The 17,512-nt window shown below is 35.7% G+C and overlaps 3 protein-coding genes across 3 annotated transcripts in view; 1 reads left to right on the top strand and 2 right to left on the bottom strand.

Moving 5' to 3' along the window:
* LOC142981026 (uncharacterized) overlaps nucleotides 1–7,500 on the bottom strand; it is a 116,383-nt gene extending 108,883 nt beyond the window's left edge. Inside the window, exon 1 of the mRNA XM_076126681.1 lies at nucleotides 6,421–7,500. The gene's annotated coding sequence lies outside the window, so the exon portion shown is untranslated. The remainder of the gene's footprint in view (nucleotides 1–6,420) is intronic.
* The window catches only part of LOC142981014 (EF-hand domain-containing protein 1-like), a 66,616-nt gene that overhangs the window by 823 nt on the left and 48,281 nt on the right, over nucleotides 1–17,512 (top strand). Inside the window, exons 2-4 of the mRNA XM_076126669.1 lie at nucleotides 1,443–1,636; nucleotides 2,863–3,079; nucleotides 5,588–5,743. Coding sequence (XP_075982784.1) covers nucleotides 1,449–1,636; nucleotides 2,863–3,079; nucleotides 5,588–5,743 — 561 coding nt within the window. The 5' untranslated portion in view covers nucleotides 1,443–1,448. The remainder of the gene's footprint in view (nucleotides 1–1,442; nucleotides 1,637–2,862; nucleotides 3,080–5,587; nucleotides 5,744–17,512) is intronic.
* LOC142980986 (microsomal glutathione S-transferase 1-like) lies at nucleotides 15,803–16,485 on the bottom strand. Its single transcript, XM_076126636.1, has one exon. The coding sequence runs from the start codon at nucleotides 16,342–16,344 to the stop codon at nucleotides 15,892–15,894; it is 453 nt and encodes a 150-aa protein (XP_075982751.1). The 5' UTR covers nucleotides 16,345–16,485; the 3' UTR covers nucleotides 15,803–15,891.

Raw genomic sequence — 17,512 nt, 5'->3', positions numbered from 1 at the left:
ATAGAGATTTTATGTCTCATGTTACACGGCTTTGATTTTACTTTATAGATTTTTTGTAACTTTAGGAGATTTTTAGGCTTCATTGAAGCAAAACATTCAGTTGTGTACGTATAACTAGTTAAATGATTGTGTTTGTAAAGATATCCTAGGCATTACTTACTTTGCTTAAAAAATTATTAATAATTTTATAATAATCTAATTACGGTCTTTAAAATTCATAAAAACATATAGATTATACTGGGCTTAATTGCTTGGGTGCGTCATTATTGTATACTTATTTAAACGTTTCGAAGTACAGATAAAAATTATTTGTACCACGCAGACTGCACCTTCATTTGTAAATAGCTAATTGAATATCCCACTAAAAGCACTTGCATTTATAACTAACTAAATTACCATTTACGTACAGTCGCACATATATATGCAATGTACAAGCTAATAGTTATAATTGATCAGTGTTTCGCGTTAACAATTCACAGTAAAGACATTGCGATATATTGTTGCACACAATTCAAGTCTGTATCACATCTATCTACATGGGGGACGCTAAAGCCGTGAAAATGTAAGCAAATAACCGCTGAAAGCTTGCAGATTCTTGTTCAGTTGGAGACAAAGGAGATCTCCTCGTATTTGAATTCTGTTATTCAAATTCGTACGTAGAAATAAATAGTTGGAAAATGTGCTTTATACATACGTTTGAAGTACTTAAAGCTTTTGAAAAGGTTTATTAAAATTTAAAATTTTAGAATTTAACATTGTTTTTATTAATTGAATAGTTAGTCTTCCTAGCATCAATTCAAGGTTTCTATTTTTCCACGAATGTGTAAATTTATACGTTTTTCATAAGCATGATTCATTTTACGATTCACCAAGACGCACAGCGCATATTTTTCTAAGTACAATGTCTAAAGCTGCGCATTGCTTAAAGGGGGCCAACACCATTATTTCTCTAAATAAAAATATATGTCCTAGGAAAATAACTAAAAGCGCCATAACTTTTAAATAGTATGAATATTTTTGAAAGTGGAAATGTAAATTGCTTGTAGACTCATGTATTCACGCGACATATCATTCGGAAGGGTGTTTCGAGCGTTCTTTATTTCAGTTTTTCATGACATAAGTGCCACGCATGAATGTCACTGGCAATAACACTAAACCACGTTTTTATTCGTTTCGTAAATCACCATACACTTACTTACTATTGTATCTATTATAATTTAAACGGCTGCTATACTATAATTAAAATTTTATTGTAAGAGGTTTGTAACTAGTTGAAGTAGACCACGAAGTAAATGAGGTACTTTATACTCTTGTACAATATCAGAAAGTTGAGATGTAATGCAAACAACATCTCGTGAACCAGTTTCTCATAAAAACTTTGCTCAAAGCACACTACGCACGCAACTTTGTAAATCCAACAGTACATATTACGTTTGTTAAAGTTGAAAATGGCCTGGGGACTTCCTAAACTGCCGGGCTTGACGTTCGCGGACCCGACGAAGACGCAGTACCATATGAAGAGTACGCTGCGCTACTACCAGGGTCACAGGTTCCCTGATACTAGTGTGAAGGGACCTGGAGGTACCGGTACTGATGTGGACAGCAACGCCTTCGCTCTGCCTGAGGATTCCGTCAAGTAAGTTGGTTTGACGAAAAGATTTGATGTAATAATTTGATTCTAGTATTTTCTAATGTTACCTACAACTTAATGAGTTTAGCAGCTATATGCCCACTATCTTTATTTAGTTAAATCAAAAACAACATAATATAAAACTTCAGCTTTCTAAAAGCACCTATAATGTCAAAAAATATCCACATAATCTTGGAACACAAGCAGTAACATTATCTTTGAATATCTTCTCTCATGACCTAGGCAAGCGGGGCGTTGTTCCAATGGCCTGAACTATACAAAATTTCTCAAAAGAGATCCTTTGTCGAGTGCCAACAAACAGGCGAAATATTCTTGGATAGCACATAATTATTTGGCAACCGTCCATCAAGAATTCAAAGTCACTCCGTGGCCAGGTCAGCCCTCGGAATGTTCGGCGCTATGGGGCTGCTTATGTCGATGACCTACTATCCAATTCTCTATTACATACGCGCTCCACCTATGTTTGCGGAATGGCTAACGCGTAGGTGATGATTATGTCTTAAATTACTACACATACCGATTAAGGCCCAGATATGCTAAGACATGAATGCCGAAATCTAGTTATATGTGAGAATAGATTAGATTGCTACCGAATTTCATTTGAAAATATCTTAGTTCAAAGTTTTGTTTTCTAATCCGAATTCATTTCGAATTGCATTGTTTCACGATAGCCAAAAGTTCGCCGCAGCAAACAAAGGATCAAATAATGTATATGGAATATTTGCTTATGAATACACCGGACTAGTGCAGGAGAGACAACACAAAAATATGAGACTAGCCGGTCTTGACAAGTGGTCTGCAATAAATATTAACTTTGCTATGCATAAATAGCTGACAGCGAGTTTTAGTTGTTTTTGTTTTCCTTTTTACTTTATTTAAAAGCGCTTTAAAACTACAGCACAATAGACAAACCATCTAGGACCATCTAGAGCATACCTACAAATTTGAAAAAATAATGTCTTCCTGTACAGTCTTTATATAATTTTACGACTATATTCAATATTTATCCTTTGACACGGGCCGACATAGGTAACGTAACCTATGTCGTCTATGTGAAGATATTATATTGGAACCGGCGACAATTATACTACTTTATGAGTTTAGCCGCTACATTCCACATATTTTGATGTTTGACCTAATGATAATGTACACCTTTACCTATACCTTTGTCTCTGTATTCAATAGTATTTTAATATGTTTTTATCTTTTAGCTACGATCCATCTCTAACATACGGGCGAGTGAAGCAGCCAGCCCTGCCAGCCGTGGTACCCCACTGGGTGCACTACGACAAGCGATGCCTCAACTTCACCGCGTTCTTCAAGCAGCCAGTGTTCGACAATCCTGACGAGAACTACCGAGTACGCGTCGTCAACCTCGTGTACTTTCTAGAAGATGATAGCATGACCGTCATGGAGCCGAGAGTCAGGGTAATTTACTATTTATTTTTTATTTAGAACATTAATACAGACGTAATCAAAATATTTACTATCAGTTTTAAATAGGTACAGATGGGAAAAAACTATTTTTAAGTATGTTTCGTGGGTCATTCTAGCTGTATTTTACACCCGAGGTACATAAACCAATCTTAGAAAATAATGGTTGAAAGAATACCCTATACATTCTCTTACAATATGAAGTTATTTAGATTGATAAACAAAGATAAGTTCATATCGCATAAAAGTGAACTGAATAAATCTCGGGGGATCTATTTTTACCTAAATTATCACATTTTCCCAGTGGCAACCTTTAAACGATATTCACGGGCGGATTCAAATATGTAGATTACATTCAAAGCCGCGTTCTGCTTATTCAGATACATACGCACCAGTATCTATCTATAATGCAATTTGACTGTCTTTGCTTATATCCTCCGTAACAACACTTATACGTATCGATTTTATTTTTCTTATTTGTTATTCTACGCGACCATTGCCGGCGCCACGTGTTTTGTAAGGAATATTATATTATGCCTGATCTAGTGCCGACACCAACCGTACTAAATATTTCGCCACATTCATATTGCGAAGAGTAAATGAACCTTTTTAGTTGGACCTTTTTATTTAAACGAGCTACGTGTGTGGTTGCATCAGATTATGTAGTCCGATTGGAGTTTTGTTTGCGCAGGCAGATGATAAACTACGTCAGGGATCCGTTTTGGGGGTCTTACCTTTATTATTCATACAACAGAATATGCTATTATCTGAATAAAACAATATCCTTGAAAGCGGATTATGTTTGATTCAAATACAATAGCCATCCCACCAGTCGGACTCATTTCCGTATTTACGTAAAAGGATACAGAAAATGGGAGATTATAGTGTATTGTGTAACTTTGTGGCTAAATTAAGTTTGCACTTTGTGAACTGATATAGACCCTTGGTTGGGGGCTGCCTTCATATTGAAACATTTTCTGATGACAACCGTACGGTAAACTGAAGGCATTAAAAGTAGACAAGAACGTGGAAGCACACGCTATTTAAAATGGTATGATGAAGACGAAAGGTTCCCTTATTTCACACCCTTAATTCTTTATGGCATGATGCTACGTCATCGCCTACAGACTAAGTACTACGAAACTAAATGTGATATCTAGCCGTATATCACTGTCAGTTCAACCCGTAATACAATAAATTCAAAACGTACATTTTAATCAATCCCATTCAACATAAAGCTGTCTGCAACTTGCGTGGATTTTATTCCGCGACATTTACGTATGGAATGGAATTGTGTAGCAAATTGTAAGCGAATCTGAAACGGGGCTAGCAAATGAGCACGCATTTGTCTCGGTATGAATGCCATGCGAGGCGGTTGCACGGCGCTTTGTTCGCACCGAGCGCCCGTGAATGGCCAGCCGCTATTCTTCGCACAAAAATGATTTTATCTCGGCAAACATGTCATATACCGTCTCAAAAATGTATAGATACTACGTCAGCTACGACAGCAGTTACACTAAAGTTTGGTATTTACTTATTGAAGTTCTTTGGGAGCTTTTCTGATAGTTACCAATACCTTAATCTGTGTTTCTTTAGAGCGTAAAGCAATCATGCGTTATGTGTTAACTAGGACTTTCAAAAGTCTTTCGTAATAGCACATCCATGCTAGAAGAATCAACGTAGCAGTCAAGAAACCAGACATAAATAAGTCGATCGTCATAATTGAATCAAAACACTCAATAATAAGGCTGTAACATCAATTTTAATCATACAGTCAAAGCATACGTTTGTTCTGTATAAGCCGCCAGAACATTATTATTTTCAGTCTGTTTTTGTTGTATTCAATGTGAACATTAGCAATTTTTCCTTCCTTATAGTACAAAGAGAGGCCAATAAATTTATATAAAAAACGACACAATTCTTTTAATGGAATATTCGAGTTTTGTAAGCATGTTGAGCCTCTGGCTAAGCGCTGGGGCACGGGTGCGCGCCGCCGGTTGGCCTTACTTCATAATCGTTTCCCTTCCCGTTCTCCCGTAATAAGGCGATTATTATTATTAATAATGATTGCGGTAATAACACTCCTCCCAAGTTTCCTTTCCAGTTTATACATCTTCGATATTTTTTTCGCTTAAAGAGAAAAGTCGCACTGAATTCGTTATCACCTTGAATACTTAAGGTTATTTTCGTCGAGTTTCTCGCTTTCTTCAGTATTTTTATGACGAACGTAAAATAGAAAAATGTAAAGATTATTTATTTAAGTTCTGTTCTTAATGAAGCTAAAGGTAAAGGAGGCCGCAATTAACTGAATAACTACATTGACTGTGTGAATCGCTACGACAGATTGCACTGAAAAAATCATAAGATCACCACGCTATAAACAAACTGGCCAAACAGCTGACAACTGACACAACATTCAGTTAATATTAAACCTTAAGCCTGTTCGGTTAAGATTTCATTTCAAATAGCGATAATTTTCACATCTTGAATGTATGTTTACAGAACTCGGGCATATGGCAAGGGCGCATGGTGAAGAGAGGCAAGATCCCAAAGAACGACTTAGGCGAATGCTGGCACTGGAAAGACCTGGACAACGGCAAGGACATCTGTATCTACGGGAAAGTGTTCCACACTGTGTCCTGTGACCTATTTACAAAGGTGAGCACATCATACATGTAGATCTAAACACTTTTGGTCGACTTCATTGGGATTTTTTTGGATATTTCTCACATTTTTGACAGAATACTAGTAATGAAAAATTGGTTACGGGGTCCATAAGTAAATCGCTCGTCGTCCTTAAGTTAATCGTCGTTTCGATATAATAACCTTATAGCCTTAGTTGGTGCAACGTCTTAACCGTTTGGACGATAGCAAAATTTGTCATACACGCTATTTGTAAACAATTAAATATTTTACGTTATACCTATTCACTAAATCAATTAAAACCAAAAGTGGGTGTCAGTTGAAAAAATAAAATTGATACATCGTTGAACTGTGCTCATGAATCGGCGATGGAAAAATCACTTAATATTTGTAAACACTGTACGTTTGCAATAAACTGTTTTATTTTTTGTTTACTTCAACAAAATCCTAGTCCCTGATTCAATTTAATAGCAAATAGTGAAGTAACTGATCAAACTGAATACATTGACAATATCTAGACGGTCAATAACCTATAGCTCTGTCTCTTTCTCGCACAACTCGTTAAACAAACAGTCTTTCGTCAAAGCAATCGTGTTTGTTACGTGTGTGCTATTATAACCTCAACTAAACGTAAATTATGAAGACGCAACTGTATTTTTAATTGTAAATTGTTAGTAAAATAATGAACTTACCTTTTGGGATAACAAATGATGAAACTTGAGCTTTATTCAAGATATATTGTGTTCTAGACAGCGCTTCGAACTATTTTTAGGTTATTTGGTTTGTGTTCGCGGCGGCAAGGTCGCGTGGACGTGTCGCGGGGAGCAATACGGGAGGGGATTCCGCCAATATTATCAACAAAGATAACTTAGGTCGACATTTTACTGCTGTTACTAAGTGAGTTAACGATCTTTGCCGCGAATTATGTCATTTGAAATGCAGACTTGAGTTTTGACTTGGATTAAAGCTATGTTAATTCGTCAGTGCAATTGTATTTACTGAGTTTTCTGTAAAAAAATGCATGTGGTGGTTTAATGACACAAACATACAATTTTACATGTATGAATACAGTTATATACGATGTTGTATTTTTAGAACAAGTTGTTATTATCGCCTGAGTATGTCATATGTTATAAATGGGTTTTCAATAATCATCATGAATATCAAAATAATAGGCACCTGCAACAGTACAAAAACAATCTATATAAATCGATAATATAACAAATAATCATTGATTGTGATCTTTCAAGTATTTTTAGATTATTAACGTATCTACGCCAAACATATTTTTCCTTAAATAATTTTATTGTAAAGGGTAGGTACCTATATACCTACTCAGGTATAACTTTCTGACCCTTACTTAACTAAGTAAAACAACATGACGTCATCGGCGATCGTTGTTTGATGTCAGAGATAATTAATCAGCCGTTTTAATAAATAGCTTACTTGTTTCATAACCAGTTTCAGTACAAGTGCCGGATAAATGTAACCTATAGATAAAGTAACAGTAAAAGAAAACAGCTGTCAAAATTACACCTGATAAGCTATCGGCTAGTTATCCAGAAGTAATTAAACCGAATTAAAAGTCAAATACGGGGTCTATGTATAAGTATAGCCATTGGGGTGTTCTGCGATCTCTCCAAAGCATTTGACTGTGTCCAACATAATACGCTCCTTAGGAAACTAAACCACTATGGAATTAGGGATACAGCGCTCGATTTACTTGCGTCATATTTGAGTAATAGGATTCAACGAGTAGATATCAATGGTGTAAGGTCTTCAGGTTCAGCTGTTTCTCTCGGCGTGCCTCAGGGTTCGATACTCGGTCCGTTTCTTTTTCTCGTATATATAAACGATCTCCCCTTTCAGGTGCAGGACTTATGTGATATTATATTATTTGCAGATGACACTTCACTCATTTTTAAAGTAGATCGTTCGAAGTCTTGTTTTATTGATATCAATAGTATTCTTGAACAGGTCCACAACTGGTTCACTTGTAATAATCTGTTATTAAATTCTGACAAAACTAAGTGCATTAGGTTCACTATGCCCAACGCGAGGAATTTAGGTACTAACATAGTCGTAAATGGGCAAACTATCGATTTGGTAGATTCGGCAACTTTTTTAGGTATCAGTCTGGATAGCAAGCTCCAATGGGGCACTCAAATAGCGCATCTCTCGGGGAGACTCAGCTCCGCCGCGTACGCAATCAGAAAAGTAAGACAGTTTGCTGGTGTGGATGCGGCAAGACTGGTTTACTTTAGTTATTTTCACAGCGTCATGTCTTACGGTATATTACTGTGGGGTAAGGCTGCTGATATAGATGTTATTTTTGTCCTTCAAAAAAGAGCTATCCGTGCAATTTATAGTTTAGGAGCGCGAGACTCCTTGAGAGAGCTTTTTGGGCAGATAGGGATACTGACGGTGTCATCACAGTATGTGCTTGCAAACTTGTTGTATATAAAACAAAATTTAGGGACTTTCGCAACAAATAGCGATAGACACAATTACAACACTAGAAACAGACACAAATTAGTAGGTCCCCATCATCGTTTACACAAGGTGCACAATTCGTTTGTAGGTCTCGGCATTCGTTTCTTCAACAAGCTTCCAAAGCACATCATGGATTTACCCCTGCCAAAATTCAAAGTTGCTGTTAAGGAACATCTCGTTAGGAAAGCTTATTACAGAATTGATGAGTATCTAAACGACAATAGCTCTTGGGATTAGTCGCTCGCTTGATTAGGATTCTTTGAAATTAGGGAACTTTGCTATAAATTGTATAAACTCAGTAGCAGTAGGTCTAAATATTGTAAAATATGGGCAATTAATGATGCAAATAGGTGATGTTACGTACAATTTGATGTTATTCATAAAACTGTCACTTTTTTCTTTTATAATGTTCACAACCAGAGTGCTCACTTGCTGCCCATATTCTTATTATCACATGCTAGTAGGTGCTCCCAACATACGGTATGATCAGAGACTAATAAATAACCTAGCTATGTTCATTTAACTTAATTGACGTTTAGTCTATATCGCTGATTGTTGGCAGCTCCTCGCATGATCAATTATTGTATCAACCACATTGTAAAACTTTTTGGCGATTGAAAAGAGTGGCCGTGAGTTTCTCGCTAGCTCTTCTCATAAGGCTCTACCCCCTTTCCGAGCTAGTGGTAGATTCAGTAATTGTAACGACTATCATAAGTGTCAATATTTGACCTAAATGAATAAATGATTTGATTTTGATTTTGATTTTGAGTATTGGTTTACTTACCCAATAGATAAGGTGACAGTAAATGTATGGTAACAACTGTTTAATACCGCCTGATAAGCTATTTAGTACTTATCCAAAGGTCATGAATCTGGCCATAAATATAGGTAGTTAAGGTCTCGTAAAACATGACATCAATACACCGCTATTGTATTTTGGGTATAAAACAGTTTATTTTTGTTATTGGAAGGCTTTATTTGGAACCATTTCGTTTTATTTTTGGTACCCCTATTTCGGTACTGACGTGGTATATTGAGCCGGTTAAAAATATACCACGTTTATTTAAGATACCTCCAGTGGAAATATATAAAAAGTGTAGTAGTAAAATACAGTCACTATTTAATGTCAGTTAATAATTACATACTGTCTACTTGGAAAAGTAGATTTTGAATATTTTTGGTCATGTTTTCATAATTAACATTAACTAAAGAATGACATAAAAACCTAAAATTGCGCTTACTTATTTTGTATAACCGCCTTCCACCTACATCATCAGACCAGCTCGATGGCATCATAATATGGTATTGCCATCTAATCCACATATCACTGCCAAGTTTCATGATGATACAACAAAGAGGAGTGCGTGTAATTAAGATTCTAAGATTTTATTACTTAGTTCGTCACAGTTCGACCTAAAAGCGTGTTAAAATTGTTTTCAATTCTTCCTGAACAGTGCTACAAATTGTCGAATTCTTGGCAACTTCCTTATTTTAATAAACATATTCTAATAAAACACCTAAAGAAAAGTAGGTTATATTTATCATCGTAGGTACATTTATGTATGGTTATTGTAACCCATATTGCGCTGCTTGAGAAATGCTATGTATAATTCAACAGTATATTAGAATAATCATAACATGTTCTATAAAAAACTAGGTCACACTTGAAACATAGCCTAGACATTTAGCAGATAAGGATATTTTTCTTAAAATACATAGTTCCGACCTCTGTGGCGTAGTCGATACTGTATTCGACTGCTGATCATAAAGTCTCAGGTTCGATTCTCAGCTCGGACAGTATTATTGATATTTTTCGATTTCATATTAACTATATTATTATCAATAGTAGTCGTAGTAGTTTGGTAACGTCACCGTTAAATGGCAAAAAGGCTCGCCCTTATACATGGGACTAACATCGTATGTGATGAAACGCGGGTGTATTTCATACCTCTGCATACACAATCGGTTGTAAAAAAGACATTATATTCAAGTATGAATGGTTTAGAATTGTTCAGACGTTTATGACGGAAGCTGGCCAAGTAATTAATTCGTCGTGGTGACCACAACAAACGGCAATCTGACGTCAAGCGGCCAAACTAACCGCATTCACCTTCTGGCACACGTAACGCATTTCTGGCAGCTGTCAAACGCAGGACCATGGCTAGCTTGAAGATTTAGAACACCGAAATTTGAATATACAATACACCTATGACCTAAAACGCCGAATTGCTTGAGGATTTCTATATATTATTATTCGGCTACTGAAAAAATACCTTGACAATATTAACTGTTCTATGTACCATAATTGTGTCATAGTAAACAAGAAATAAGTATTATAAATTGATTATATTTTCTTTGTAACAGTTCAGCTACCATGGTTTTATAATGTAATGACATAAAGCTATAATTTTGCCTAAACAGTTAACTTGGCTTTCTTTCCCCATTTGAAGTCATGTGAAAATATTCTTTGGCAACTACGTATATGCAATCATCATTGCTGTAATCAAAAACCGCATTTGGCAGGCAGTAGTGAGCACAACTCGATTCTTGGTATAGATCTGACTTAAACGTTTGCATACAAATGCGGTTCAATGCCGTGATTCCTTGTCGCTTTGTGCAGAATCTCTGTCAATACCGAAGCCTATCAGATCGGGAAATTATGGTGCCTTTCATAAGACATAATTATCTTCACATTTTAAATTTGAAAATGTGGTTTTCTTGCAATAACAGAGCAATAATGCGAAACGAATGGCGGCCGTAAAACCGTCGAATGGCTTTTCGAATAAAGCCAAAAGGGAGGTCGGGAGGCTTAAAGAAATGTGTTTATTGCGGTGAACAGGGCGACTGTCCCGGTTATAGCTCGCACGACCACCCTGTAAACTGATACACGCCCTTTATGTACTTTGCACTCAATTAGTTTTGGAGCCATCCGATCTCTGGATTTACTGACCTGTCACTACTAAATGGGGTTGTGCTCGCCGATACGATAGTCAGGTAAATAGCTCGATCAAAGCTGTTAGTGTATTTTCTTCTTTGATTCATTCTTAAAAAAAGATTTTTATTTCTCTTGGAAAGTTTTGAATTCTAGATTAGATTTCGAGACGATGATTCGTTAGACATCTATAACATCCCTAATGTAATAATACGTAGATATAGAAGCTGACAGCAAGAAAGGAATTTGAAGAAATCCTTAATTTTTTCAATCATACTGCTATTTATTGAGTGAAGAAAAAATCGAGGTTTTACAAAACCACAATTTTACATTCACGCTATTATCAAAGTGTCTATAAATATCAGCCTCTTCTTGTGTACAATAACAATCGCTTCTTATTTTCTTATTCAATAAATTAAATTTAAATCTTATACAGTACACACTCTCAATTTCTTCAATGCATAAAACATACAATATGAGTTAATAGAATTCAAATTTGGTTATCGCGAAGCATATTGTATTTAAATTAATTGTCACAAACAAAATATATTTTGAACATACCAGAAAAAGCTAAACGTGGTTTGTTTGTTTAGATTAATATCTAAAATTATACAGCCAAGATGTATAAATTTTACACTATCTTGTATCGAGTATCAGCTCGTAAATCACTGGAAATTCTCTCTTGCGGACGAAGTCGTGAAAGCTACTAGTTTAGTATAAACAATGGCACTACGTATTTGGGATGTCAGTCAGGTCAATAATATGTTGATAATTCATATCTTTATGCGCTTGGCTCTCACAAACAACTCTCATGTAAACGTAATAATACATTTTGGTAGGTACCATATTTGTATACCGTATTTTTAGTGGGTCCCTTCTGGCGGGAGAGTCCCAAATAACCCTGCACTCCAATGCTTAATGGAAAAAGTTACCATATTTATTAATGAGTTTCCTTAACCTACTAATGTAACTAAACTTCTCATACAAAAGAGTTTTTTCAACCGTTTCAGAAAAACTAAAAACAATTATCAATTTAATTATAAATTTTAATAGACAAAAACAATAATTAACGTGATAATTACAGGTATATAATTTAGTACCTACTCATGTCACCGACCATCGCACTCGAACAATCAAATGTTTGCGCACTTCATGGACATTGTATGAAATGGCCCATTACACTTCAACTCAATTGGTTGTTATACTAGCTATACTATTCTAGCGTATGCTATTGTCGATAGGTAAACTAAATGACATAGAACAGTTTGGATATACGACTGTTCATAATTATTATGAGATCTTTAGTAAAGGATAGGTCTGTCCAGTGTCTAAAATATTACGATTTTTAATCACTTGGTAAGCTATCTCTTAGTTGTATAGTAAGTAGGGAATGCAATCCCGACTCGAGATGGTCAACTCGAGATCCCTCGCGATCAGAAATATCAATCCCGCGGGATCCCGAGATTTTCGGGATCCCGTCTAGTTAGTAAAAATAATACAATTCGAACGGCTTGTTTAATGTAATATGCGTGTGATAGTGTGGTGAATGCAATAAATTATAATTCGAAAGAAAATAAAAGCCTTTATTTTTTAATATTACTAACAACGTAACATAATTAACAGGTGTAATAACATGAACATTATCAAAAGAGTAGGTGTAGCTCCAGGAGATCAAAATAAAAAGTAATCACATGGCATTTTGAAAGTAGCCTCTTAAAATACAAAGTGTATCAATAGTACGAGCTTCTAATCGGCATCTTAAGTCTATTGCAATGTAGCCAGCTGCTGAAAATGCCCTCTCCGACAATCCCGAACGGGATCTCGTCATATTATGCTTCGGGATTGATCCCGAAAAAATACACGGGATCTCGCGAGATCGGGATCCCGCGAGATCGGGATTGCATTCACTAATAGTAAGTAATCTCTTAGTTGGGATAAGTTATTGACAACTACTTTTACCTATTAGGAGGCTATGGCTCAGCTGTAAATAAAATATTAACCCACTATTGTATAATGATCTAGTATTTTCTATAGTAATTTATCTATTTCAAAAACAACCGCATTACATAATAATATCATTGAATTATAGCAGTAAAGCAACATAGTCGCCCGTACTAGGATGTCAGAATCATTATGATCTAGAATCAACTGTTACTGGATATTATTTATGCATTACTCTTGTCGTCACATAACTTAACGGTAGGTAGGTCATATCAGTGTTTACGAGACCACACATTCAGTTGACTATCAGTTTAATACACGAACGTAATCATCATGACATTGAAATGTCGTACCTATAGAATAATGAAGTTATTCATCATGCTAAAAACGACGATTAGTTTTTTTTTTGTTTACACGTGGAGCGTTTGGGAAGGTCATTTTGCTATTTGCTAATTCAATTCATTCTGTCTCCCATCTACTCATAAGGCTTTTTTCTATTTAATTAGTTAATAAGTTGGGTATATTTTATATGTAGGTATAATGAATAATTATGTAAAATGGTGAGGTCACCTGCAATATATTCAATTGTGATCTCTCTTCATCGTGCATGGTCGTATCTTCTTCATGGGCTTACAATCGTATAGCTACGTCAGCTACCTTAAAAAATATCACGAATGTCTAGATTATTCTATGGTTGACTCAACTTTAGTCGGTTTGATAAATACTTATCCCTTAATTACGAACTTCGCAAACGGCTTTAGACTGCCGACTGCTTTGGGTCACAACAATAAATTTAAAAGGTATGATCCGACGGTTGCAGTCATTGTTGCTCGTTGTTATCCATCTAAAACAAATCAATATGTATAGCTTTGTAATGTCTACTGTCATTACCTGGTTTGCATACAAAATTCTACCTTTTCCTGCCTTTACTAAGTAGTATAGCAAACGGTCATTCACTAGGTAAACAGTTGAGGTTACAGTGGTTTGCTGAGTAGCCCGTGATTGGCTGCGATTGTGATGTGACTGTTAAAGTAATCTGCATCGATGTTGTGCAATAATGCGTCGTAAGAATGACTTTGTTTTTTGAAATATCACTGAGTAAAAAAGCTGGCCGAAGTGATGTTGCAAAAATATTTGCGTGGTTGATTGTATTAGTGATCTCATATGTAATTACTGTTATTTTATGTTTGTAATTATTTGTGTTTGTTACAAATTCGTTGTTTACTATCAAAAAGGTGCTAGTAACTGGCTCCGTTGTCCTGAATGACAAGATGTATGAAAGTGAATGAAGTTTGTTATTATCGTAGCAAACGGCGTTGCTTGGTTTCTGCCTGCTACCGTGGGCAAATAGCGGGATTTTATGTATTTTTGTACGCTGGTAGCTATTTAAAATTAAATCGTTTCAGAAGTCAGGAATATTGGGCTATTGTTGCATATAGAGGTACTCCCATTAAACTTATCATAGTACTATATACCTACTTAGTATGTATAACATCAAGAGTTTGAATACATAATTAGTTACGTTATGTCACCACAAACTACTAATGATTTTCCTTGTAACATGTTTTTACATATTTTAAAGCGTCTCTAAACGTATGTTTATTTATTTTATTAAAAAATAACATACTGTAGTCATAAACCATGATGTGGTATAATAATAACAACATTCAAAAGATTGTTTTTGTGTTTCAATACGCTTAGTAATTTACTAGCCTACTATCTATTATCTATTTTAGATAAGCTGCATAATTCTTAAGTGTTTTCAGCCAATATTTTAGTGCACAGTGACGATATAGCTTTGGTTACGCATAATGTCACTCTCTTCGGGTTGAATTTTCAACTTTCTACTAAAAAGGCCTTCAACTTTCTAAGTTTAATAATTTCGACTGTGTTTTTGTAAGTCAGTCACTCAATAACAGAAGAATTTTATATGCCTAATATTGATTGATTGATGATTGATTTATTACTGGTGTGTACGACAATATAGCGGCGAGTACATTCATGCATAAAATCATAGCATAGGTTCGATTGATCCTAATGACTAAAGTTAATATCATGCCATAATATCAAGTAGGTAACAACAGTTAGAGCCACGCTTGAGTGCATGAATAATAGGTAAGTACCTATGTACTTAACTGTGTTTATTGTAAACAATAAGAAGACCTTGGAATTTCTTGTATCATACTTATGATTTACGTTTTTGAAACTATCGTGGCTTGTACACAAAATAGGAAGATGCACAACAGGCCAACAGGTTTATGCGCGGTGTGTATTATGTCAGCCCGTGACCACGGTCGATGGAATTCGATCGAAACTTCGGACAGTAAATAAGGTGACCTTTAAAATATTCAATTCCAATAAGACCCGTTGTGAGTATTATCATACTTATTATATTGTTCAAACATCAATTTGTTGTCATTTTGATAAACATGATTATGGTAGTTTGTTTGTTGTTTACTATTGTATAAAATATTATGTAACGGAAATTAATTGAAATTATCTCATATACGGTTACATAAATATTTTGTTTAAAGTTTATACATGATTCTTACGCCGCTTTAATAAGAAATATTTCGTCAGTTCAAACTTGCCGGAGCCGGCGCGCACGCACACACAGTGAATAGTTAATTTTAACAGCATTCCCAAATTCAAAAACAGGTTATCCAAAACTTAACCATCAACTTTTCATTCGTCAATAACACAACCAGTTACGAAATGAACCATTTATTTTACATACATTATACAAAAACAACAACCTGATTTACCCTTAACAACACAATTTAGTCTTTTGAATCACTTATATAGCCGTGATGTAGTACATTATAACTTGTGCTCCCATGTAAAGATTAACGAAAGCTGCTCCCATGAAGGCCAAGCCTCTAGCAGGCTGTGGGAGAGGAACGATGGCGTACACAATAGTGTGAATGATACGGGAGATAGTAAACACACGGAAGAGTAGTGTGGCCCAGGCAGTCGCCGGTCCTGTCGTGAGGTACAACAGACCAAGCACCCAGAAAGCAGGAATGTTCTCCAAGTCGTTGAGATGGGCCCTCCTGATCCTTTCAACAACGGGGTCGTCGAACTTCACCTTGCCGCCTCCCTTCTTCGCGTCCTCCTCATTTGCGAACACACCACGCTTCACTCGCGAGAATCCAGTCAGCGGTGACATCAACAGTAACTTAACAGCTAATATTGCGGTGTACACTATGTACGATTGCACCGCAGGGTTATCCAGCGATATGGCCACCATTTTGTTAAGATTATTTTGTTTATATCACGGAGTAAAAGGGCTATCCGTACGCTCGGTTTGAGGAACACGGCGCGAGTGATACGAACTACCGGCAGTTAATTAGCGCCCACGACCAACTTCGGTGCGGTACTGCGCCTACGTCATGCTATTGTGCTTATATATTCATACAGTATACATCGCTCTCGAGACGTTTGACTACCTCACAGTGACTCGTACTTTTGGGAAAATGGACAGCCAATGATGTTATAACACATCATAGTTATGTTTCCTTAGTACGTGGGAGTCAAAGATTACTGACAACAATGATTTGAATACGTTCATAGTGAATTCACGCTAGAGTAAATTATTGTTGAGCTTGTCATTTATGTTAAGTTTTTGCAAAAACTCATTTACAAAATTAATTCAAAGTATAATTAAAAATAATTATGAAAGAAAACGGATTACACAAACGCTACATGACTTGCAGATGAACCTGACATCATTTGAAGTGACAATTATTTCTTAGCATAAATAAAGTCATCTAATTCATAACAAGCTTCACTTAAGAATAGATTTTATAGTAAAGATATCCAAGTGTAGCAAATCCATACTTATCTAGAAAATATAGGTAGTTATAGATTACATTGATTCCCGTTGCGGTGTCAATCACCGGATGTATGTATGACACACGTACAGACGAGTGTATTATGTTCCCGTGATTCCCGTCTAACACGACACGTGATACCTGCCACTGTTACTTACGTCATATTCTCTGTCAATATTTCTGTTTGCTATAGCAGAACTCTCTAGGCAATTCCTAAGTCTAGTGTTATTAGTGGGAAGCTCTAGATTATTATTAACATAGTGAATACTCGTTGAAGAGTTTTTTGGTCTGTGCAATTTAAAACGATTGGAGATATTTCCAGAAACATATTTTGTTAACTTTGAGGAAACAATAGATTTTTCTTTATTTCTTTAATCGTGTGTCACATACCTTATTATGATCTGATCGAAAGTGCCTCTTTATGTTGCTTCATCAACCTATACAAATAAAGACATAGAATATAAAGTTTGTTTAATATTTTATAAAAGAAAACAAAGATATTTGGTTCGTTGTTTCACTAGCTGTCACGGAATCCTCTTGGCAGCCGCTAAAAGAATCGGATAAATTTTACATGGTTACGAAACA

The sequence above is a fragment of the Anticarsia gemmatalis genome, chromosome 2 (genome assembly GCF_050436995.1).
Source record: "Anticarsia gemmatalis isolate Benzon Research Colony breed Stoneville strain chromosome 2, ilAntGemm2 primary, whole genome shotgun sequence".
Classification (NCBI taxonomy): domain Eukaryota; kingdom Metazoa; phylum Arthropoda; class Insecta; order Lepidoptera; family Erebidae; genus Anticarsia; species Anticarsia gemmatalis.
Note: the sequence above shows the minus strand (reverse complement) of the source record. Positions and strands in the feature narration are given on the sequence as shown.